Here is a 25,072-nt window from a genome sequence, read left to right as displayed (position 1 = left end):
TGTTTTTCTTAAAGTTTTTTCATTTTCCGCATTGCTCCTCTGGTCGCTCATATATTCCAGATGGAAAAGTGTGGTGATTCCTCGCTTTGAGTCCTCCTTCACATTCCTTCTCTACTCGTTACAATCATGATCGATGTGACATCCAAAAATGTTCTTGTCGGGCTGGTATTCTTGTGATTCTCGACGGTCGTTTTTCTAAATAATTTTTCCCCCATCCCATCAAGAATAATAATCGGTAATCATCGATAAGGTCGAGTCACGCTTCCTTCCAAGTGAAGTTTTGGACCAAGAGAGCTGATAAAAATCAAAACAGTATTCGCATCGATCGAGCGAGCGAGCGAGTTCACATCATATTGCAGATCCGAAACAGACGAAGCCACTCCAGAACCGGGATTCGGAGTTGGATCTCCTCCATCTCGTCGTTCCTCCAGATGCCGATTATTCTCGGTTGCGAGGACTCTCTCTGATCGAGGAGTAACGAACCTCGGGACTGAAGCCTAGCTGAGGCACAGAGCTCGCCTGGCTCGTTGATTGAGTTGGGAGGGGGGCTCCGGGCGCAATAGAATTATAGTTACACTGATGCCCGAAGCGTCCGATAGCGACGCATCATCGACCCATCAACCCAGCCGTTCGTGACTCGGCTCGCTGAACAATCCGTGGGTGACAGTTTCCAGGAATTTCACCACATCATTAAAATCATTCATCAATGCTCGTACAGTTTGGAGGTTGTCGCCTACATGTTCCAGCGTGTATTCGAGGATGGTGTCTGGTTGGATGTATTGAGTTTGATTGTATGCAGTATGATCTTTTGTATAAGATCAACACTCGCGGAGGAGAAATTCCGAGCTGAAGGACCTCTCAAGAAAAATTCTGAACGCGCCTTTGGGGCGTACTTCACTAAAGTATGCCCTACTTGATCAAAGATCATCCTCATCGTCATCGCCGCCGTTGTCAGCATTATGGATATAACAACGAGGCAGCGCCATATGTACTTATCATCATCATCATATTCTTAATCGTTCTACACGCTTAAGCCGTTTTCTGCTGGACAAACGGTCGCTCCACGACGTTCCTATTGTACAACTGCCTCAGATCCTTGATCCTAATCGTACACGTCTCCTCCTCCGCCATAATTTCGTAAATCAATCATGTCACACCCTAGATCCGGCGTCAATTTTATACCATTAACTAGCTAAAACCCAGTGGCGATGTAATGTCATCCAACCGGGAAACCTCACACGTTTTTCATCATCGATACAACTTCTGGGTTCGAATCATCATCATGGTCATCATCATCATCAACAAGTTTGCAGACAATTCTAGTGGCGGCCGCGGATCTACGACGACGTCGACGACGTCAAGGTGTAAATGCTGCGCCGGCTGCATCAACTTCCATGTTGATTCGCACGCGATAGAGAAACGGAGCGGACGGATCGGAACCGTACGCTATGTGGCGGATGAGTCGCGGCATTGCGATCGAGGGATGTAATTTCACCGTGGACCTCGTTGTTTCGCCGGTTAGGACGACGGGGCCGCACGGGTCGGGGGGAACATGTTGGGGGAAGTAATGTTTGGGATTGGTTGGGGAAAGCGCGGCATCGTACATAAAACCACGGTGGAGAAAAAAAAAGAGTAATTCATCACATATTCAACAATCGTCTGCACTGACGAATTCGAACCCATCGGTCTTCCGATCGATCATACACGCTCAGGCATACAGTATTATCTTGTCTTAAGTTCTTTGATACAATACATAGCTATTTGCAGGATTGGTTGAATGGCTCCAATAATGGTGAAAGCCAAAATTAGAAAAGGATGTTCGACCGGTGTTTTAGCCGTCCTCCTTCGGGGGTGTGAACCAGCCTGAGGAGAGAAGGAATTAAATTAGATATTCGGTCTGAGATTCAGATATCGATGCCGGAAGAACTCGAGGGGTATCGGAATTTCATCGATACGCATCGGGAAGAGAACAAGCCCTGAACTGGTCCGCGGATTCAGGTGTCTGACAGTGGAAATCCCGAGATCGCGCCGATCGTCGACTATTCTACTTCCCGGTCAGCCTAACGCGCCGAGCACGTTATGTGTTCACGGGGTACTGAATGAGAGAGATTCTCCTTACCATTTTTCTCATGTATTTGAACGAGGCTCTTAAAGCTCTGTTGGGCTCTTGCAAGCGAGTACTGTCCTCTATTGCCGCCGAACTGGATGCGTGCTTTGCCTTTTACCAAGGTAGCGGCGATCTGCACGATGATAGCTTCGACCGGATACGCCGAACTCCAACCTTGTTTGGTTAACAACTCCATGCAGATGGCTCCACCGCCCAACACGTAGCCTCCGGAGATTGCAGGTGTTACCACTCGGATAAAAGGGGGCTCGAACGGGTAGTTATCCTGCGAAATTTGGAAGAAGAAATTGAGAATGGACTTGAGGCGGATCAAAGCCAGAGCTCGTTGGACTTCGATGTGGGTATCCGGATGTCATTTGAACGAATATAGGGGGTGCGTCAAAGCGACGCGGTCGCTCACCCTGAACAACATGTTGAGGAGTATGTGGTCTTTGCCCTCCTTGTCCTTGAGCACGTTCATGTCGGAGTGCAAAGGAGAGTCGGGGTCGACTCGGAAGAGCTTCACGTTCCATTCGTAAAGAGAATCGTTCACAAGCTCTACCTCGAAGACTCCGCTTTTGTACGAGTCGCTGCGATACACCTCCTTGAGTTCTTTCATGAGGCGGTCAGTGGCTTGCAGCGATCCCGACACGTTGCCTTCTAGGTAGTCCTTCCGCTGATTCTGCCGCAGTCGTTCTAACGTGACGACGTGCTCCACCGATAGGCCGTCCACTGTAAGCGGAAAAATAAGGCACGGATTGAAACACACCGTCACTGTGTGATCGAGGCTGCTCACGTCCGTCCTTGGCAGGGACATGCGACAATATGTCGAGGAATATCCCCGGCCTGCTTGTGAACGAGGGGGGGGGTTCTCACCTTCTTCCTTGTTGTTTTCAGTGGCGCTCTCTTCTTCCATTTCGATGTGCATATCCATCTCTTCCAGTTCTTCGTCGTCGTCCGAAGGAGCATCCGAGGGCGCCGACGGGGGAGGTGAAAGGAGAATCGCCGATGCGGCTTGCTCCATTTTTTCCAGCTCGAGGGGTTCGCTGAAACTGTGCACTTTACACAACTCCCGCACGAGAACGCGGACCTAGAAAACAAGGATTTTCGTCAGCAAAGGATATTCAACGCTACAGTAGCGTTCAAGTATATATGGCTAGCGCATGGTCGGGCATATAAGGATCGATTTCAGCATTTCTCGAGAAGCGGTGCACGGGGAACTCAAGGAATGACCAACTTTCCCGGGAACCGGATCCCCATCGCTGTATTCTGATCGGGGTGGTACGAGCACCGTCCTGCGGCTCTCGGGCTCCCCTCGCGGTAGACGAACGACTGTCTACGAGACCCCCCTCTTCTAATGATATTTATTTTTTTCGCCTCGAATCAAGTCGGCGGCTGCACCGCGCTCATGATCACGATCATGATCATATCGAGCAATCAGCTCAGCTCAAAGATGTATCCGGATCAATCAGAACATCGCAATGGCGTGGACGCTCCTTGAACCCATGAGACATTCGAAATTTTGATTCAATAGCGTAGGCGCTCGGGCAGTACCGGTCGCTGTTCAGTGAATACAATACCTATCCAGTCACATATTCCATCCACAAGACTGGAATCACGTCAATGGAACGTCGGGCTGGAGTTATCGGGAGCGGGAGATCGGGTCCGAGCGGATCCCATCACTTCTCCCTTCAACTTCCGATTTCTCTCATCGAGAAAAAACATCGGGTCATTCGCAAGAATGCCTTGAAAAGTCCCAGTGAAAAGTATAATAACAGGCTTGCGGATCGGATGACCTTCAGCGCCGAGTTCCGCTCAGAAAACGACCAAACTTGACAACAGCAATTCAAGAGTCCGAAGACATCTAAGGGCACAACAATTTTCGGCGAAAGTTTCACTCCGCATCAACAAACGGCACAAAAATGGAGATCCCTGGCGTAGAATTCCCCCTCGGACTAGAAGTTGCAGCGGAGACCATAACTCATCCGCTATTTCCCCAATTAAGTCGACTTAGGTGAGGGACGTAACACCATGCGATACGAGAATCACATGAGATACTTATACCCACCTGTGCGAGTATATGGTTGTCCGGTCCGGAGGTGTTGGTCAACATTTGCACGATGTTAGTTATAGCAGGATCCTCTGTGTCGCTGAACCATACCGGCGGCGTCTGAGGGTAGGTTTCCTGGAATTTAGAAAAACGACGGAACAGATTAGTCGGGCTCGTGGGGCGGGAGGAGGACGGAAATCTGGTCTCCTATGTAAATACTTCGCCGAATGAAAGAAGCAAGACACGAGACACCTATCGGGACTTCGACATCTCTATCATCTCATCGACTGGCATTTCCCGACTCCTCCTTGAACTCCGAAGCACGCAGTTACGTTCCGGAGTGGTCCGCTGCATGCGGGATTAGGCTCCAGATTGGTAGACGGTCGCCTTCGAATCCAGAGGCCCCAGACAGCCATTGATCCCCCCTAATTGGATTGGTCCTAGTTCGGAACACACGTTGTTGTTTGCGCGCCTTCGAAACTTCCTCTGACTTCGCTCGTGTCGGCCCTCGATACTATTTAGTTACTTTGTAAGTAAGCGACAGCGAGGAATACCCGTAACCGAACGAGCGAGGAACTAGAACAACTTCCACATCGGGAAGTCCGATATCGAAGGATGTATTGGCATGCGACGGAGGAGACCGTCCGTTCTCTAACGGAACGACGTAAAAAAGGGTGCAACGACGGCACCCGATACGGATCTTCCGGCTGTCATAGGGAAGCAGGTACATATGCCACCCGTAATGGAGCTCCGTCGCAATTGAAGACACCTGCATCTGAGGTGACGCCCCGTCGATTCGCTTGTTTCACACATTCACGGTGCAACGACTCGCCTGTGCGTCAAACCTCCATGCAGCTAGCTTCTGCCACGGATAGCAGCGCGGTATCCGTTCGGGTAGGTGAGCCCGCCACGGACTGTGTCATAGGAGCTATGAGCCGCTTGTTTCTGCGACCAATGAATCGAGGGAGCAGAAATCGATAACATGACGCCACGAGGAATCTTTCTGGAGGTTCGATAACGCGGCTTTGATCTTGGACTCTTCACTGACGATTCGCTCGTACAGAGCAAGGACCTCCTCATTCAGAGTTTCCGTTTTCTTCCCTCTAAATCGAGCTGAGTGTCCACGGAAACCTAAAGTCGGATCTCCGGATGACCCCAAGCCCTAAAAGGATCGACCCCTGGCTGTATCCTCTGGGAGCCGTTTGAGCTTCGACCATGAAGAGCAAGGCGTAAGAGTTCGGTTCAGTTCGAGTTTGGAGTCTTCGTCAAAAGAACGGCTGAAAGTCTTGGCAGCGTTTGGTGGACTGTGCCTTCTCAGCGACGCTTATATACAAAAGACTTACGGTGAGAGCCCGCCGCGCAGTGGTTCGTCGGAACGCTATCGGGGAACTTTTCGAATAGGTGAATGACGTCATTGAACGAAGTCATTATGCGATTTTACCTCGATGTTTCTAATTCTTGATTCTCCCTCGACGGACCACTCGAGCTTATAGAACCCGTCTGGAATGGGGATCCTGATCCGTTCGGGAAAGCTTGACTCGCCGAAGACACAGGAGGAAAATAATTGAACTCTCACGGTGAATGAACCGCTTCTCGTGAGCGTACGCGGAACATTCTGGTGAATCCTCGAAGCGACGGGTCAGGGAAGCCCATCCAGGAAGGAGAATGCGTTCACTAATAACGGCCGAGTCCCATAAGATATAGGTAGTTGTAGTCGATGGTCCGTAAGGTTTCAGGCGCAACCTTATTTTACTCACGCAGGTCACGGGATGCCGAGGGACGGCGAAATTGCGGAGCAAGAAAAAGAGCTACATCCCTCAAGGGTTTCCTGCTCGATTCGACTCGGAACTTGCCACCTTGCGTAGCTTTTGCGGCGAGGAAGAAAACCCGAAATGATGCAAGAATAGGAGGCGCGCGACTATGGGCGATGATAGGTAATAACAGAAGCGATAATAATCTGATGATAACATTTCATTCCGAGCGCTAGGGATAATCTCGACGGGGCCACCACCGTTCAGCCATCCCTCTTAAGTCTATAAGCGAATATAAACGGAGCAAAATGCAGACTCTAGGATCGTCATCGTCGTTTTCGCCGTCTGATCACGATAATGATGGCGATCGAATGTTGTTGCGTCAAATCGTCGCCGTGTGTGACCGACTCCCTCCGTGGCTGACTGACTGACTGGATCGTTGGTTCGACGCTCATTCGTTCGCTCTTTGACAGCGTGGCAGACCGCGGAAGTAGCTCAGCTGAAGACGATATTCCACCATCACCCCACATCACACGGAACTTATGAGAACCGTCCGAGTCGCTTGTTGCCCCGCTCTCGCCCGCTTCCGTCACCGAAAAACAGCTACAGTCTTTGTAGGCATTCGTTGTTACTCGTATGGAGTGGGCGCCATAGAATTTCGCAAAGGACTTCGCCCTTGTGCGCACCCTCACTGCTTCTCCCGATCACGGCCGGCTCGTTCGCAGGCGGCTAGCCTCGCTCGGTGAGACGCTTACGCACCGCGCCTACGACACTGCATATCGTACCGCTCAGAAGACAGAAGAGCAGCCGAAAATCGACGAGATTTCAGCGCGACATTCAGTTTCCGGTCGGGAGACGACGCGAAAATAATTCATGTTGAGTCCGATGCCTCACCGAGGCAGGATTATGAACTTTATACCCTCTCCAGCGATATCGAGAGCGGTCGGACCTTCAGCAGGAAGGGGATTCCGGCCCGAGTTTCGAGGGAGAGCCTTAGGTAGGAACATTGGAAGAAAGTTCCCGAAGGCGCGACATCGTACAGAATACGGACGCTTTCTGATAGCGCGTTCCGACTTTCTTCACCCTTTGTGGGAGTCTCGTTTGTAAAAAAGAATAAAATGGGAAATAGAAAGAAAGAAAAAAGAGATTCCAGCAGCGAAGGTCACAACACGCTTTCTCCATTGTCCGGTTTCCCTTGCGGAGCTTGAGAAGGGTTCCATTCGGTCGCCATTGCCGGTTCGCTCGGATGGATAGGTGGTCATATTGCTTGCTCACCCGCCCGCCCGTCCGTCCGTCCGTTCGTTGGCTCGCCGCTTACCGACAGCGCACGCTAGCGCCGACGCCAGCGGCAACCCGAAACGCTCCTGCGTCACTTCCGCGTAAAGGAAGGGGTGACTGATAAGTTGAGTTGCGCGTTTCGGAACTGTTGGCAACAACAACTAACTCCACGCCACTTCAAAAAGAGGAGTTCAACCGCGATGCTTGAACCCTATGACGACGCTCGGCCATTCTAGGCGTTTGTCGGCGCCGATAGAGCGACACAGCTGAATCGAAGCTGGTCCGGGTGATGACACGAGTTGTCTACGGGTTCGAGCATGGGATGGACTTCAGTGATCGCTGCGAAATCCACAATCGATCGTCATTAGTCGGACTAGAGATCTGTGGTATGAATTAATGTCCTTGACTCGTGACTCGTCGATTTCTAGAAAGGAAGAGTCTCATCCGAACGATATCCCGAAAGAGCTTTTGATGTCCCACGAGAATAGAAAACGGTCGCCTTGAAGGTCCCGATGTCGACCTCACATCGAATGTTCCAACGTCTCAACATCGATTGCTCCTCATTTTGCACTGGAACCTCCAGTACACTTGATGTCGCCAGTCATTCGTGTCGGATGAGTTCACTGGCGGTTCAGAAGCGACGGATTTCGCCGTAATCTGATCGAGCTACATCGAATGATTGTCGTGTCCGACCGGAGACAAGAAACGCTCAAAATATATAGCAGCATGTGCACATGGAAACTCGTCAGTGTTTCCTCACGTTCCGGTTTCCCGCGATTCAATGCGCTGGTGGCAGCACTCGCACAGACACAAAAGCCCCAAAACTCGACAGCCAGGAAGCAGACGAGGTCAATGCTATTCCAGATACTGAGCCACCGCTAGAGCCAAACAAACGCTGCGGAGTCAAGTATGATGCGATTTTAATGCATTCAATTTCTTCTCAAGCGAGATGTTTCTTTTCTTATCCTCATTCTGATCATTATTGCGTGCGATTCGAGGATCCTGGATTCCCCTTAAGAAGAGTCATCGGATGGGGCTAGGGTGGGGTCGTGTAGTATGTCGAGCATCGCGATTCGATTCCATGATCCCATGGATCGTTCCATGTGTTCCGTCCACTCCGTCAACGGAGTGGACGGTTCCTGAAGATGCTTCTTCCTGAGCTGCTCCTGAGCAGGGAAAGCAGCTTGCGAGTTTTCGCATCGACCGTCGAAACTGAACTATATTATCGGATGCTCAGATTACGGCAAGGATACGTCTCGCGATCTGTGACGTTGATGTCCCGAAATAGTTCCCCTATAATGAAGCCGAGTTCCCATTTGGATCGTAGGATGAGATGTTTACAGAAAGTGCGGACGCGTGACCGTGCGCCACGGATGTGGAGGACGCTCCTCACGAAATCTCGAATTAATCCTTGGATTAATGAATATCTCGACATAATCAAGCAAAAGATGATTCTGTACATCGGCGGCCGACTCGGGTCTTCGAATGATACGAGCCACCGCATTCTGCCCTGCGAGATGTCCTGTCATCAAGCACACGACAGAATCGAATCGGAGTCAACAGATCCAGTAATGATTAACATAAATTTCACTGTCCCCGCTCCAAAAGCGCATGTGATGACGGTACGAAGAGAGGGAATGACATCGCTCAATCGTTACATCATATTCGAGTGGATTCTATTTCGGAGAGTCTCTTCAAGCAGAGAAAATCCGAGTAAGCATTCGACTTTTCTGGGATACCTTGAACAAACAGCATCCCATCGAGGAACAGAATTCTATCTCGCGTTGAAGAGAGAGAATGCGCCCGCCGACACTGGCGATCGAATGCTCAGAAGTAGTGGGCTCATTCAGAAAAAAAACGTCCCGCTGAAATCGGAAGTTCAGAAAGGAAACGAGATGTGTGAGCGGGAAAGTTCTCCAAGAAGAATCCTTGCACTCGGGGGACCGAAATTACTCCGGAATCGGAAGGGGAGGCGAAGCGTAGCATTCCCTAGAATCTCGGAGAGATGTTCTCTTCCGACTTCCGACCGATGACACGTGATAGCCATCATCTCTCGCAGCGTTAACTACTCTGTGACCTCGACGAACAGGCTCCTAGCTAAATATTCCACCCGAATTATCCGATGATACGTTTCCAGGCTGCCATTTTTTTCCGCCCTACACCGAGTGAGCCGTCATGTACCTTCCATCCGACGCTCGGAATGCGTTCATTTTTCGGATCCGACGAGAATTGAAATAGCGCTAGCTTGTAAGGTCTGGCGAATCATCGGGACGACATGTGACGTCATCCGGCGATGAGTCCGACCAAGTGCGTTTGGTAAACTCGGTCGGTGTCGTCCGCTGAGTGAGTCGAAGACAATTTTCTCTCAGCGAGAGAGGGAGGGGAAAAAGGCGGGGGAAAACAAAGCGGAACGCGATGAAATTTCTCCCTTAAATAGCTTCAACGGTGAATGACACCGATGTCGACGTCAAGCAACATTGTTACACTACAAAATAGCCGTATGCCTCGCACAAGATGAATATCGCTTCTCCCCAGCTGACTGACTGTCTCACAGACTGACTGTTCCGTTTGCAAAACGGAATCGGTCCCTTGCGGAAAGTTCCTCAACCCTGGAAGTTAGTCAGCGCCGCAAATCGACGGGCAATCGACGACGTGGGTAATTCGCTCACGGCTCCGCACAATGCTGCCGTTGATCGCGAATGCTACCGCGCATATACTGCTGCAAGAGCCACCGCAGGGGCCGCCGCAAGTACTACCGCAAAGGCTGCCGCGAAAGCTGACGCAAAGTCGTAACTCGGCGAACGATGACATTCGTCATTCCCTCGAAAGAGTCATTCTATGGAGACGCTTCTAATGAGACTTGGGACTCGGTGCGCGAACGATGGATCGATCATGTCTTGGATTTTTGGCGAAATTCTGTACCGCGGCAGCTTTTCCAGCGACCGATGGCAGTAGCAGCTGGCCTCGTTGAGGCTAGGCTTTGTGAAATGAGTCAACGAGGCGTGACGGAAACCGTATGGTGCAGTGTTCTTATTTATCGTTTGTTTTTCATTCTCCTCCTTCTGTCGGCTTGTCGTTCCGCCGATAGGACGAATTCCTCCGCAAGGAATTCTCAGAGCCTCCTCCACACAGCCTTGTTCGTCAACTCCGCGGGCGGCGCCCACGACTGCCTCTTCGTTCAACCTGAGCAGAACTTCTGCAAACGGGACTTCGTTTCCCAGCTGCCGAGCCGACGGTGAGAGATTCATTCCGTTCGTCGGTGAAACCATCAGAGAGTGTTCGCATGGACTCCGATCCTTCACCAGCTGACTGCAGCACGCTTCTTACGCTACCAACGCCAACTACGATTCACTGATGATGCTCGTTGGTGAAGCTTCCGCGTATTAGTCAACGTTTGGCAATGGGAGCTGCTCGGTTCGGAGAGTTCGACAAAAGTGAAAGCACGAAGTCATCCCTTCCCCCCTCCCGATGCCCATTGGTCCGTGCGTTGATCGCTTATCGACGAATGCACCGCCACTATAGACAACAGCAGCAGCAGCAACAGCAGCAGCAGCGACATCGACAACAACGATGGCATCAGCTGATCCTTCATCTGCTGGGGATGATGCTGCTGGTGCTGAGAAACGACGGACGAAGCTGGGCTCGCTCATGAGGGGGCCTCTTCTTCGACGCCCAGACAGGCTGAGACAGACACCCCTCTGAACATCGCGGTCGCTGCCATTGTCGTGTGGTATTTTCAGAAAATCCTTCTTCTCCCGAGTCTTATGAACTCGCCAAATAGGATCAAGAGTATTCCGTGGATCTACGGCTGACGGCTATTCGCGGACATCCAGTCCGAACAGAGCCGAGGGGACGAAGGGAGGGACATAAAATTCGCGGAGACTATTCTCTCGGCCGGCTGACGGCGGAAAAATTCAGTTTTCTTTTTCCCCTCCGGAAACACAATGGTCATTCAGGCAAATCGGCAGACGGCGTCGACGCTCGGAAATCCACTCAGAATCGGTCCGCGACAATATTTCCAAAGCTCACTCTTAGCCCGAATACTGAAGCGAAGAGGGAGTGCGGAGAAAAAAGTTCGACCGCTTGGCAGTCCCGATCCGTATCCAGAAATCAAAGTCCGCGCAGGCATCCATCCAGGTTTCTCGCCTCGACTACCAATGTGGCTCGCAGTGCGAGTTTCCGACGGTTTCACTGAGTCATTATAGTGGTCGGCGAAACATAGAACTCCGATGCCAAATTGGCTGCCATCACCGTCGGGCCAATGCCCCCGACGGGAAAAGCGAACGCTCTCGCATGCCAAAAGTACCACAATTCAAGCGAATGAGCTCGAGCGATCACGGCCGACCACCGCGAGAAAAGAGAAAAGGTCGATCGCACACAAATTCTGCCGGGCAGCGCTCGGTCTCGCACCCAACCCCGCGCCGGAAAACCAGGAAATCGTACCTAACTAAATCTCTGCCCCCTGCGCGTAACGCGGAAATCTTCGATGGCTGTCGGACTCCCCCGAGCGCTATCGGAGTCATCCTCGGCCGGTTTTTTGAGCATCGTTCCAGCTGACCAACCGTTTTCCGTAATGATCTGAGACGTCCGTCTACAACGAGAGGAGCTTTCTTCGCTATGGATCCCAGGAATATCTCCAGCATGTTTGTGGAATTCGATAGAACCAACGGCCGCCGAACGGAACACCTCTGAGGCGTCAACCGGAATCAGTTCGGTCAATTATGCGATCAATTGATCACTCGTCGGAATCGGGGGAGTATTGCTCGAGATTCTACGACGACCACTCGGTGACGGCGAGTCTGTCTCGAGGAGAAGCTCGGGAAACCACAACTGCGTATATCAGTCTCGCCCGGTCCACGTTCGAGGGTGTGGAACGGAAGGAGGGTTCCGGGATATTCGTCGATCTTAAACTTGCGGATTCACCGCGACAAAGATTCTGAACGATCGAGATCGACGGATCGAGAGCTACATAATACACATGTACATATATCCAATCGAAGCGCAGCGAGTTCTTCGTGAGAATTAAGTCGAAACGAATGTCGTTGCTCCACTTGACAATCACGATGTCAAAGATGGCGATGGTGGCGAGATGCAAGTGACGAAAAGACCAAGTGCGTAGCTCGCTGCGTATGCACACAAAAAATTGTGGGAGCGTTCCTCTCGGCCGGATTCTACGATTTGAGATAAAAATGGAAACTGTGAACATGAAACAGTTTCGGGTGATGCCATCCCTCCGCTCGTATGACCGGTGAGGCAATACAAGCTGAAATGTCGTCTTTCAATAACGGAAGCGAGTATCAAAATAAACTTACTATTGTTGCGCGGAAGCACCGGCCATCTATCCGATTCTATGGCACTGCTCTGATGGCGTTCTCTGATCAACAGAGGAATTCCCCGAGATCGGTACAACAGTCGATTACGATCTGATTTCCAGACCTGTCCTCGACACTCGGTTCAAGTTTTCCGGTCGCATTTCGAAGCTTTCGGAAACTCTAGCGGTCGACGACGGAAATCCCCAGCCCACAGCTGAGTCGAACTGTCGCTCAAATGTTTCTGATGGTTTATTAATAAGACATATCTCGGAGCTCAGATTTCTAAGTTTGGCTCGAAGCTGGCAGGATTGCCGCTTTTCGGCGTCGCCCCGACCGACCGCCCGCCCCCCCCCCGACTAGTCGGCTCAGAGAAATCGACACCGAGTCGCACCGAGGAAACTCAGAGCTCACATCTGCGTCACTCAGACTCGATTCTCCGAAATTCTCTCCGGGAATAAAACAAGTTCACCTGTTTTGCGCACACTCTTTAGAGAAAACCGCGGCCTCGTCGGCCGGCCAAAGAGCATTCATTCCCATGCTAACGCGTAGAGGAAGTAGCGACACTCCAGTACGACAGGCGAGCAGGCAGGCAGCCAGCCAGCCAGTTACCCAGCCATCCATCCAGCCTCGACGGCAGCCAGCAACAACGCACTGGGCATCTCTTCCGTATTGAACGCTCCGCAACTCGAGAAATCCTCAGAAAGGATTCGAGATAACTGTTGCACGTCGCGTTCCGAGCGTTTTCCTCGAGAAACTTACGAAAAATTTCCCCCAGCTGAGCCCTAATTCGATCGGAAGCAGGGCCGAGAGCGGAATATCAGTCGAAGAAGGTGTCACCAAGAGATTCAAGGCTACGTATTCTCGATAAAGGCTGTTCCTTCCCGCCTCGAGCTATCGTAGTTGCGATTCGGGAACTCGAGAAATCGCCGCTGTCCCTTCATTCGCGTTTGAGGCGAAGAAATTCGTCACCGAAGTGGAATCAGTGAGTAGGACGAGCCACCATCGAGCCCCTCCTCAAAATCAATCGAAGCTCGTCCCGCAGTCGCACCTGGGAGCGATGCGAGACAGCCGGGACCTACGTCGTACTCACCGTGATATTCGCGTGGATCTCGTATCGTTTCGAGTTGCGTCCTATGAACCGACAGATTAGCTCGTCCACGGATGCTGTGACTACCTGGAAAATTTCGTGGTTCTTGGGAAAGGACGCTTGCAGCGTCTGAATGTCTTGTTTCAGCTGGAGGAGGCAAGCCATCACGAGCACTGCATTCCCGAGCGAGGCCACAACACCACCGCTCAGTATTTGTATCACGAACGAAAAAACTTCACGAGTGAACTTGCACCAAAGTAGCTCTGCAGCAGAGCGCACAGTAATCGTTCTTGCTCGGAGACACGGTCAGACTTTACAGCAACATGGCGAGCCCGTACCACATCGGCGGGCTGAGCTCCGCCGTCGAAAGGGAAGCGTACCGCGGCGGCGGCCGCGGCAGGGACACGAGCGCCGACGACGAAAACAAAGCCTCGGATTCGAATGGCTGTGGTGTTTGAAGCCGGTGACTACACGGCGAGCTCGATGCTCTGCTCGAGTTTCACCGACTGAGTGAGCTAGATTCCGTTTAGAATCTATCTGCTAGGCGGGAAAGTTCCGAGAATCCAAGGGATTGGTCCTCCAGGGTCGAGTGTGTTCGTTTCGAACAGGGAAGCGTCTGCAGCCCTCTTCACGCGGCGCCGCCTACGCGCCCTCACTACATCTGCACTCGCTGTCCGAAGTCCTGAGTGGCGATCACTTGGATGTGCTGGGAAACCGAGTCTCTCGTTTACGTGACGAGCTCCTTCCGCGAAACTTGAGGTCGTGGATGGGAGAGGAGTTCTCGCTTCGAGATCTCTCGGTTTGCGAATGGAACTGCGCGATTCGATGCTCTGTCTCCCAAGTTTTCCCCCCTCGAGACCTGCATTCCTTCGCTTTCTAAAACATTCTCAGAAGCCACGAGCAGTAAGTCATAGCTCGGAAGGAGCCATGCGCAAGGTCGCACGACTTCCAGTCGCGTCCTTATGTTTTGTGGAAAAGGGCGAACTGGACTGTGCGAATTCGATCCAATGAATTGCTGCGCGAAATCGAAAATCATTCGTTGACATGGGCAGTCGACTAAGGATCGAGAAGATCCAGGCCGTCCGATGGAACCGAAAAGTATGAAGACGACTACTACGAGCGTAGTGTATAAATACCATGCTCGTAGTCATTGAACTGACATGCTGTTCTGAGCGCGGGTTCAATGCTCTGCCAATTCGATTGATCTGTGATCATGCTATAATGTAGGCGTCATTCCAGTAGCGACGGCCGCAGCGGCGGCGGGAGTACATTGCCCTTTCGTTCCGAAGGCCGCATGTTGACCAGAAAATCCAGAGGCAGACCTGAGACGTCAACGAGATGGCACAGCACGGGGCTTGGAAATGTGCGAGGCCAGAGGCTCGCTCTCGCACCCTCAGGGTACAGCCCGATCAAATCGAACATTTTCTCGCGGTGTCCATGAGGGACAGAGTTGAGGGTTTCGCCAGTAGCTCTCTTGAGACTCTTCCGCAAAACTGAAAAAAATTCGATCCCGTGTCCAAGCTCGCAGATCATCTCACCGAGAGCAGGCTCCGTTCCCGTTGAATTCGCGTCTAGTTGATCTCTAGAATTTATCATTCCCGTGGTTATTCGACCGAACGCGCGATTCGGGAACGGCTGGAAATCGAGAGGTTTTTCCCTAAAATGCGAATTACGCATCTTGCGCAATCTCCGAACATGGCAGCAGCAGCAGGTTTTTCTCTGCTAGGAAAACCACCTGACGCCACAACAAGTCCCAACTTTCTCTTTTGACTGTGGTACGTTCGTGGTACTACGCTTCGGATGAGGGCAACCCTCGAGAGGGGAGCTGCTAGTTTTCAGTTCTTGTGAGAAATCTTGGCGTCGGCATCGTTTCCGCCAGTCCCGGAACCGATTGTGGCTCCATCTGTGAATCGGTGCAGTTAGCGATAGAGTTTCGAGGCAGGTTCATGACAGCTTCATAGTTTCCCATGGCCTGGAGACTAACATCAATGTCAGTGGGTCATCGAGGCAGATTCAGGACGCGACACAGTTGCCTGTTTTCGAGGGGTTTCCCGAGGGGACCTCGTGGAGAGGGCCCTGCTCGAGACTCGCGGAAGTCGACACACATTTCCGATACGAGGGCCGGACTCGCTCGGGACGTGATCAGAGAGGTGTCGTCACGCACCACGCCCGAATCTGGGAGTTGCTTGCGTGAGATTCGTCGCGGTCCCCAATCACGCTGCTTGGTCGTAATTCTGATGTCCTGCAGTATCGTGACGTTTCATACGTGTTCCATAAATAGTGAATAGCGTTTTCCATGGGTATATATCTAGTGGATGTCTAGCGAGGATCTTCCCTAGCTTCCCACAAAGGATTTCCCGCAAGGGAAACCGTCTCCTGAAACAGCTGGCGCAGGTGACGAATTTTTTCAGGCCGTCCGCTGAGCCGGCCGCCTGAAGTCTCCATGGATCCTCTAGAATTCTATATGTACGCGTTAGCATCGATCGGACCATCACGTCCCCGATCTGGGAGAAGAAGCGAGATGCCCTAGCCTTTTTCTGAAAGGAGAGAACACAATCTCGAAGCACCTATCTTCTGTCTGGATATAGAGAAGGCGTATCCGAATTGACCTTCCTCATGGTTCCGATACGAGTATCTGAATGTGGTTACACATGCAATGATTCCTCAGCGACTTCTTCAACGATGGTCGAACATGAGAAAAGTCCAATGACCCTTCTTGATCCCTCCGAGTCGTTTGGAAAAATTCAATAATCTCGCGACGACCCGACGACTCCCTTTGCCAGGAGCCCTCGTTGCGGTGTAGTTCTCGGTAGATGTGACATCTGGGTTGCGTGACTCTTGTTATAAAACGCCATCCGTTTGAATCTTGCCGAGTCCCGATCCGAATGTGGCAGCGCAAGCAGAGCATAACTTCGCTTGCAGTCCCGGTTAACGACTCGTCTGACACCAACGGCGACTACAATAGAACTGGAGAACCAGTCAGCCCCGCCATGTCCGAGCGCCGAGAGTGAGCCCTGGCATCACAAGTTGGAGCTATGCTTATATTTAGCGCGAAAAAACTCCCGGGCCGCAGATGATCCGTTCGGAATGAGTTCCAGAGAATTGCCAGATGTTTATACCTATGGTATTCCAAGGTTTAGAACACGTTGAGAATCGCATGGAGGAGACACGTGACTTGAGTCGGTCGGTCCGCAGACAGCTACACATGGGAGGCGCTCGACGGAATCGGCGGAATTCAGGTTCCCCTTTTCCTGAGACTTGTTCCCCTGCTCCGAAGATATGAAGTCGGAGCCCACCTGAGATTGACGTCGGGGGCTATCCCCACCTCTGCCTTCATCGAAATTTCACGCAAAGGTCTGAGCACAACCAGTCGACTGCCCCAGGTCTCAGGACTTCAAAGTGGTATTGCGCAAGCGTACCGGGGCACGGTTGCACCGGATTCGCGGGATGTAGGGTGATGCATACTCCCGCTCCGTTGAGAGGACTCTAAAGCCTTCCTCCTTGATGTTTTTCCCGTAGTTTCTCTCCCGTGAGCTCATCTCTCCATCGGGAGGGCACTCTCCGAAAAGGGACGCCCCCGGAATTTTCGATAAATGGAGCTCCATCCGTCTCCGGACGAGCAGAGTCTCATGGACAGGTCTTGATACACAGGGGTATTTTGGAGTCATTATCGCAACAAGTTCTTGGGAGCATCCTGACGAGACTTCAAACATGTAGAAATACTAATCCCGCTTCATTTGGTTACCCTTATGAAAATGTTGACTGTTCGGTAGGCTATCATACAATGATCGTCCGAGCCCAATATGAGTTCAGCGAGGGCTCTCAAGTACGAAAAATTTTGCGAAAAGTTAGTCTATTCATCCTTTCATATCTACAAGTTCCATCCGAATCAACGGATTCATCATGATAAAATCCATACAGAACAAGCAACGATTGTCCTTCGGCTCTACAGGTAAATTTTTTCACCGAACGTTTAGTCCTCCGGAATGTCTCACGAGAGGTACGGACTGTCAAGGTGACCAAAACCGGCCGCTATACCTCCCTCCTTGCAATGTTTGTCTTTGGTTCTCAATATCCATCCGCAGTCCATCTCATTGAAATAAATTTCTCGCGCCGAAGCCAGGATGCACCTGGAAGATACGGAGTAGCGTTACCGTCGGGGCCTTTCGTTAACCGTAGTCCAGCGCAGCAGAGACAATCCATCGCGAAAAGCTTGAGCACCGAGAGTGTTTAATCAAAAGACGCACCCAAACACTCCCAATTCGTTCATGACATCCGTCAGATGGACTCTTTCTCCATTGACGAGATAATTCTTCGAAGAAAAAGCGTCGATCATCTCCATGGCTATGTATTCCTTGCGATGATCCTCCGGTAAACTCTCGAGGAATCGAGTGATATCTTTCCCATAGATATTGTTCCCTGCGGAAAGCAATCGACAGAGTTATCCATCGAGACCTCAAGGGAAATAAATCCGTATTTATTATCATCACGAAGCTTGATCGTGCGTCGAGTGGAGCCCTCGAACGTACCTCCTCCTTCACGCTGGGGCTTTATCACATATTGTTCTGGGGACTTCATCACCATCTCGAGGATTTCCGGCTCTTCGAGAGCGAAAAGTCCGGTGAAAACCTTGCGAATCCGACGAGCCTGAGCCTTATCGTCGCAGTATCTTTCGAGACTCCCGGGACGAGCCAGTTCTTGTTGGATTTTCTTGCAGCCTACGGAAATTTTCATGTTTCTTGCAGAAGACAGCGTAGGAATAATAATAATAATAATAATAATAACAAAATACTCATGAGTACAAGATACTTATGAACGGAAATACAAGCAAAGTCGAGAGCATTTACCGACTAGATGCCAGGCCAAGTTCGGACCCTTTATACACCGGGAACGTTCGACAGTCTCTCGAGCAGCCCAACTGCGCTCCGTTGGCAGTTGGGCAGGGTCATACCAGGTCCTCATGTAGAGAACCGCGACTTCTTGGTCCTTCACGACGAGAGCCCCGTTTTCCATGATCCGAGCGCTCTCGAAGTCTATGTTTTTCCTATAAACCACCCGATGAGCAGGGACGTCGAATTTCTCGACGAGGAGAAGCTCGAGCTGTCTCTGATCGAAGGGATTGAAGACTCGGTCCTCAATCGCGAAGCAAAGGACCGCGTCTGTGGTGTTGTGCATCTCGACATAAGTTCTCCAGGCTTTGGCCAGGGCGCGCGCGAGGTTGGTCGCATTGTTCTCCGGCGGGCATCTATTCCTCCCCAATTTATCCGCTACGTATTTATGTAACTCTCGTGTGACAACAGAGACTCCGCCGAACGCAGCGGAAATCGTATTGACTTCTACCTGTAATTATTCGAGAGATGAAATCCCTAGTTTTGAAGGCTATCATACGAGATCCGTATCGGTCCCTAAGGAAAGCGACTCACTTGTTTCGCGGCACCATCACGTCCGACCATGTAGTCTGAACGGATGATCGCCAGCGACGGTACGTCTTTCTGAGTCTCTCTGGTGCGTTCATACATGTGCCATAGCCGCCGCGTGAACTCGTCCTTATCGATAGTGTGCTGGAGACTCTCCCTCAAGAAATCGTAGTCGTTCGTGGCTCGATAATACACCGTATTTACATCTTTTTGTAATTGATAGGCCAAGTTGAATTGTTCCTCCGGGAACGGTGACGGCAGGAGAGCGAACGGGATAAAAGTCACCGCATGAGTATACGGTATGATATCGCTTCGACTCCTCATCACCATGCCACGAGCGAACGCGAAGCCTTTCGCATGTTCCGCGAGCTCTTCGAGGGCCTCGCTCTCGATAGGGAGCGGAACTAGCTGCTGAAGGTCCATGCTCCCCTCAGGCAGCTTTTTACCGCAACAACTGTAGAGACTAACTTCGAGAGATCCGATATCTGTGGAAGAAAAAAATTGTCAGCGACGATATGCCTTGGACGATTCCCCATACGAAAAAGATCAGACCTCCTCTGTGACTCGAGGTTCCCGACTCCAGAGGGGGGGACAAGAGAGGACTCGGTTGTGGTTATGTTCGTGATGAAGAGAATATGGTCCAGGGACGAGCGACGTTTTGACACTCGCGGCTATCGCTGTACGTTCGCCCGCTCCCGGAGAGCTCCCTCAATGTGGGAGAGAAATCCGAATCTAGAGATGTTGATCACATCTTCCTGGATCCAAGGGATGAGAGCGGCGCGGAGGGAGAGCGTTGAGATGACGATAAGTCTATCTCTCCCGAACGATATACTGATAAGATGGCGCCGATGATCGTCGCAGTGTCGATCTAGCGGAGAACGGCTCAGCGATCATCTTTCGTGCTTCAATTACCCGATCTCGTTATGCGTCGGCTATTGATCGATACCGACTGCGGAACGGACGACGCGTGTGCCATTCTACTCGCGGTGCGAGTCGCGCAGAAGGATCCCGACATTCGTATCGAAGCTATCACGACCTGCAGTGGGAATATTGAGCTCGCGAAAGTGCGCCCGAACGTGCTGCGGGTGCTGAAGTTGTGCGACGCGACCGATATCCCCGTGTTCGAAGGGGTTGGACGTCCGCTCGTCGAACCTCTCAAAGACGCGAGTCAGTATCATTGCGATGACGGTTTCGGTGGGGTATCCGGTGATTATCCCGCGCCCGAAATACCATGCCCTGCGGAGCACGCCGTCAACGCCATGATCCGACTCGCTCGAAAACTCAGGCAGGAACTGATAGTCGTGAGTTTAGGACCGTTGACAAACGTCGCGCTGGCGCAGAAACTCGATCCCGAATTCCTCTCGAACCTCAAAGAGCTCGTCGTGATGGGAGGCAGCAGCATCGGGTCCGGGAACGACACTCCGGGAGCCGAGTTCAATTTTTCTTGGGATCCCGAAGCTGTTGCCATTGTCGTCAACGAGATCGAGAAGGCTGATAAGTTGACGATAGTCACCATGGAAGCATGCAGGAATTATCCTTTGGATTGGAGGTGGTTCGACTCACTTGACGAGTCGAATAAGTACATTGAGTTCTTGAAGAAGATCATGGGGAGCGCGGCGAAACGCTGGCGAGCCGAGGGACATCTCGGGCTGTACGTTTACGATTTGACAGCTATGGCAGTCTATCTTGACCCCGCTATCGCTACGAAAGCCCTCACCTGCCCAGTAAGTTCGCGACTTCGGTCATAGGGATGCCAGCGACTACTAAATAATTTCTCTCTGACGGAGATAATCTGGAGAAACCTCTCATCTGTTTCAGATCTACGCCGAGCTCCGCGGACAATGGTCAAGAGGCGCGATAGTGCTCGACCGAAGGATTCCGCATCGATGGAACAGAGAGGCGAACGCTCGAATCGTCTCCGATATCGACACTGATCTCCTGAAGTTAATGTACAACCGCATGCTGTGAAGTGAGGACGTCTCATAGACTCCTGAAGTCAAAAGGCTAACCATAGATCCGTCGGTGACTCATGCCGAACTCCAGCGCGATCACAGGCCACGTTCAGGGAAACTCCCATACCAGCGCATTGTTCTGTTGGGGAGCCAATTCGGAATGATTGAGCTCTGGCTCAGGCGGTCTTTCCGTGAATAAATGTTTTGAAACATGGAGCCGCTCATCCTCACCGCAGATTCGGTGTCCCGAGCTAGCGGGAAGAAATCGTTGATGAGGAGCTCCGCTTGTCGCGGTGGAAAGTGGAAACCTCGTTGAACTCGAATCACTCTGCTCGATCCGACACTCTGGATATTTCCGAGTACTCATTTTCCGCATGATCACTACTCTGACTGAGACTCAAGACCTCAAACACTGGAGACGGACGCTGTCGAGTTAGTATAGTGGGGCTCTAAAGACGCAGGAATCGACAATGCCAAGTCCAAGTGCTTTCGGCAAAGTGCCGAAAGATGGGAATCACCCACTCAGCAGACTCCATTTCCCCATGCGAGGAGAATCGAAGAGGGCTCATCCTTACTAACCGACTTTGATCTCGACCAGCGTAGGTTTTCAGGGATTTTCTGTCACCCGACTCCATCGATCCATCCTCCACCGAGAGACCTTCCGGAGCGCGGGAAACCTCCGAAAAACCGAGCATCGCGAACCAGATACGAGAGCGAGACTTTTCGGAATGAGGGAGGGGAACTCCCCATACATTCAATTTCCCTCTCAGACTTTTCCCACTTCCGAAATCATTGGCCGACACCACACAGGTCCTTCATGATTGGAAGCCGGTATGCTGCTCTCCTCGAGACCTTGACACCAAAACGGTCGCTAACCATCGGACAGTGGGTTCTCGGCCACGTGAGGCAGGACGTCGGGAGTCCGAAGAGAAGGAACATTCCTTGCCGGCATGTTCGATTAGATCGCGTGCATAGGAACTATTCCGATCGAGTCGGCTGTCAGTTGACGAACGTTCGCGCATGTTGAGGATCGGTCGGCCTCACCTTCTCGCTGACACTATCCGAGCGAGGCGTTGAAGCGATACATGGGGCACGGAGCCTCTTGACAGAAAGCGATTACTCCACGGAAAAATTCCACACCTGTTGTACGAGGTAGACCCGAAAGTGACGGCCTGGAATGACTGTGGGAGAGCGGAGACAATGATGAGGATGATTGCTGCTGAAAGCTTACGCGCGACCGAGCAGTCTCTCCTGCTCTACCTCCTTCGATTTCTACAAGGGCTTTTGTTATACGAAGGCTCGAGCCAAGACAAGATCACGCTGGATTTCTTTGCTCCACGCCGCTTCACGAATGATGATATTGAATGCGGCTCGATGAAACCAAGTCAAGCTGAATGACAATAGATCGTTCCGAACGACATCGTCTGACGTTCCTGGGGGACGTATCCGAGTTCCCGAAGTGAGTCTCCTCTCTCACACTGGGGAGCTATCTGGTCGTTGGGCTCCGACTGAATGAGATTCGCGACTCCCAAAAGCGCAAGATCCCCCATTTCGGGTAAAGCCCGCTTTCAAAAGAAAAACATGTACACCGTCCGAAATCACTGAGAATTCCCGAGGACTCTCCCACCTTTCATCCACTGCTCGGTCCCACTGACGACGACAGTCGATCCGAGCCCACGCGAAATCTCATCCAATCGTTAGCCTGGGTGCACGGTGGTAGTTCCGGGGGAAATTCAATGGGAATCTCGGAAAAGAGCCCGAGAGCACCGTGGTCCGGATAGAGGCAAATGATGTTCCAGAGCAATTGCGTTTCTCCGATTTCCAGGGATTCCGAACAGCAGAGATTCCAGAGAGGAATTCTTTTATCACCGTAACTCTGACAAGGATACATGCTCAGCGTAGCACAGCGTCCGCCCGTTCATTTCACGCGAGAAGCCCACCAGCCTCGAACTTGACCAACCCTCCCGCATGCTCTCTCCACAAGATGGCAACCTCAAAAAATCTCGCGCACGCTGTCAGTCGCCGGTCGACAAAGTTCTAGCGCACCTGCGCCGGAGCGTTCCACATGGCGAAATTATGAATACTCTCAGAAACGATTTGTTTCTGAGAGACATGCTCCACTGAACTCCCGCGATCCGAATCGGTTTTCTCTTCAAGAGCGCGAATGAATCGTTGAAGGTGGGTTCCTGAGCGAGCTGAGCTCGTAATTTGAGAGAGAAGGAAGTGAGAGCCGAGACCCTGGGTCGTCTCCCAGTCAGTGGTAACACAAAATGTACAGCATATGACGCTCTCAGGATCAGAATGAGTGTTTTGTGGTAAAGTTTTCTGAACTGTACTCTCCTCTCCCCCACTTTCCTCCCGGATCCCACCGAAGCTCATGTACGTGTTTTGTCACGGGTTCTCGAGCCGTTTCCGGAAGAACGCGGACCAGATTCTTCCAAGACTCATATTTCTCCGCACTGGATTTCGCACTCGGACTTCTCCTGAAAATCATCGATATGTGACAAAATGGAGTCCCGAACTGTGTTCGAATGTCATTTCGATTGATCTCATCCATTTAGGAGCATCGGTTTCAGCATGGACCAGCAGAACAAGAGAGCTCTAACTCTATCCGTGGGATTACTGTTCGTCGTCCTTTTCAAATTCAAACCGATCGTGGAGTACCTGAAGAGCTGGATTCCGGATAGATCTCGATCCGATCCCGGTGAGACGGTGGGCGAACGTTGGGGAATGGACCTTCATCCCCGCATTTTGGAGCTCCTACCCGAGCCGAAAAAGTAGACTACTGAATAAGCCGCATGCTCCTTTCTAGATGTGTATTCAGCTCTAGACGCGTATAAGAGGGATTTGTTCTGGAATCTCAAGTTACTGCGGCATTCGAAAGAGAGTTCCGATATCGATGAACTGAGAATATTGGAAGTTTGTTACAATCCTCTGCTCGCCGCGAATTATAAATATTTCCCATACTGTGAGTCGACAAGATCCATGCTTTCGTTGATTCTGGGATGATCGAGTTGGCCGAATACCATGAATCGGAGAGATCATTTTCGAATGCTTTGCAGATAGCACGAGCACAATCGTCTGCGAGGATCGCTCCCTTCGGAGGGTCAGTGAGAAGAGAAGCTACATGACTATCGGCAACCTGGACGCCTTACGAAACCTCGCGGATAAGACTTTCGACGCGGCTGTCGTCACATTCGTTCTCTGCGCTTCGAAGAACTTGGAGCGAGACCTGTGCGAGCTCCGTCGGGTGCTCATCGATGGGGGTCATCTCTATTTTCTCGAACACGAACCTCTTCCTGAAGGACAGCCACTGCGGTCGGAGACATCGTACAACCCGCTTCCGAGAGTCGCCTCATCAATCGCTGCGATTTTCAGGACGAAGCCATATTCTATAGCCGAAACAATTCGGAATCAGCGTTTCCTGCGATGCGAAGTGATACAGAGAGTGCTCCTTCCACAATATTACCCAGATCGAGAGTTCGTGCTTGGATTCGCGATCAAATAGCCAAGAAATCGACGGAATGTTAGTATACACCGGCACGGAGTCCCTAGTGGGACTGAGAGAAGTATCCAGTGAGCCAGGGATTTCAAACAAGTCATGACCCTTGTTCTTCAGCTGGAGACCTTTCATATACGGAGCTGAGTTCTCAGTCCACATATTCTATATACTGGGGAGATGCTGTATACTTTGTACGTCTTGTACATCTCATTTTGGCGAGGAATCCCGAGCATGACCCGGTATTTTGAGGATTTCTAGGCTCAGCTCCGGAATTCTATTCAAGAGTGTCTTTCCGCGTAATTGAGTGCATTCGGTGCTATTTAGCAATGAGAAGAATAAAGATGGATCTGGTTTTACATACATCTCCGGCGAGCTGCATTTTCTCCGGAGCGCTAATCTTGATTCCCCGTAGAAGCTCAGGAACTCATCCCAGGATTGGAATATGAGGTGGTCACCCTGTCTATGCCTATTTTGGGCACGGATGCAGACTCGTGAGAATCGTTCTAGAATATACAAGACGCTCGGACGTTCCTCTCTACTGAGTGAAAAATAATTTCCGGAGCCGAGAGGATCTCGTGGATCGCATAAATACTTCAAGTATCGATCATCGAACCCGAGT

The 25,072-nt window shown here is 51.4% G+C and overlaps 4 protein-coding genes across 4 annotated transcripts; 2 read left to right on the top strand and 2 right to left on the bottom strand.

Moving 5' to 3' along the window:
• Positions 1–978: 978 nt before the first annotated feature.
• Positions 979–13,865, bottom strand: LOC100898104 (ubiquitin-conjugating enzyme E2 Q2). Its single transcript, XM_003738675.2, has 6 exons — positions 13,586–13,865; positions 4,173–4,289; positions 2,981–3,194; positions 2,526–2,836; positions 2,120–2,390; positions 979–1,863 (listed from the first exon to the last, which is right to left on the bottom strand). The coding sequence occupies exons 1-6, from the start codon at positions 13,745–13,747 to the stop codon at positions 1,832–1,834; spliced, it is 1,107 nt and encodes a 368-aa protein (XP_003738723.1). The 5' UTR covers positions 13,748–13,865; the 3' UTR covers positions 979–1,831.
• A 3,708-nt stretch (positions 13,866–17,573) lies between these two features.
• Positions 17,574–22,120, bottom strand: LOC100901576 (glutathione synthetase, chloroplastic). Its single transcript, XM_018641788.1, has 6 exons — positions 21,996–22,120; positions 19,006–19,484; positions 18,430–18,922; positions 18,112–18,300; positions 17,830–18,001; positions 17,574–17,712 (listed from the first exon to the last, which is right to left on the bottom strand). Exons 2-6 carry the CDS (start codon positions 19,420–19,422, stop codon positions 17,574–17,576), a joined length of 1,410 nt encoding a protein of 469 aa, XP_018497304.1. The 5' UTR covers positions 19,423–19,484; positions 21,996–22,120.
• LOC100897957 (non-specific ribonucleoside hydrolase RihC) lies at positions 19,738–21,161 on the top strand. The gene is made up of 3 exons (XM_003738674.3): positions 19,738–19,776; positions 19,872–20,723; positions 20,818–21,161. The coding sequence occupies exons 1-3, from the start codon at positions 19,738–19,740 to the stop codon at positions 20,965–20,967; spliced, it is 1,041 nt and encodes a 346-aa protein (XP_003738722.3). The 3' UTR covers positions 20,968–21,161.
• Positions 22,121–22,985: 865 nt separating the features above from the next.
• On the top strand, positions 22,986–24,722 carry LOC100901431 (methyltransferase-like protein 7B). Its single transcript, XM_003738697.2, has 4 exons — positions 22,986–23,129; positions 23,513–23,655; positions 23,764–23,919; positions 24,014–24,722. The coding sequence occupies exons 2-4, from the start codon at positions 23,529–23,531 to the stop codon at positions 24,457–24,459; spliced, it is 729 nt and encodes a 242-aa protein (XP_003738745.1). The 5' UTR covers positions 22,986–23,129; positions 23,513–23,528; the 3' UTR covers positions 24,460–24,722.
• The last annotated feature ends 350 nt before the right edge of the window (positions 24,723–25,072 follow it).

This window comes from Galendromus occidentalis, unplaced genomic scaffold (assembly GCF_000255335.2).
Source record: "Galendromus occidentalis unplaced genomic scaffold, Mocc_1.1 scf7180000076295, whole genome shotgun sequence".
Lineage (NCBI taxonomy): Eukaryota > Metazoa > Arthropoda > Arachnida > Mesostigmata > Phytoseiidae > Galendromus > Galendromus occidentalis.
Note: the sequence above shows the minus strand (reverse complement) of the source record. Positions and strands in the feature narration are given on the sequence as shown.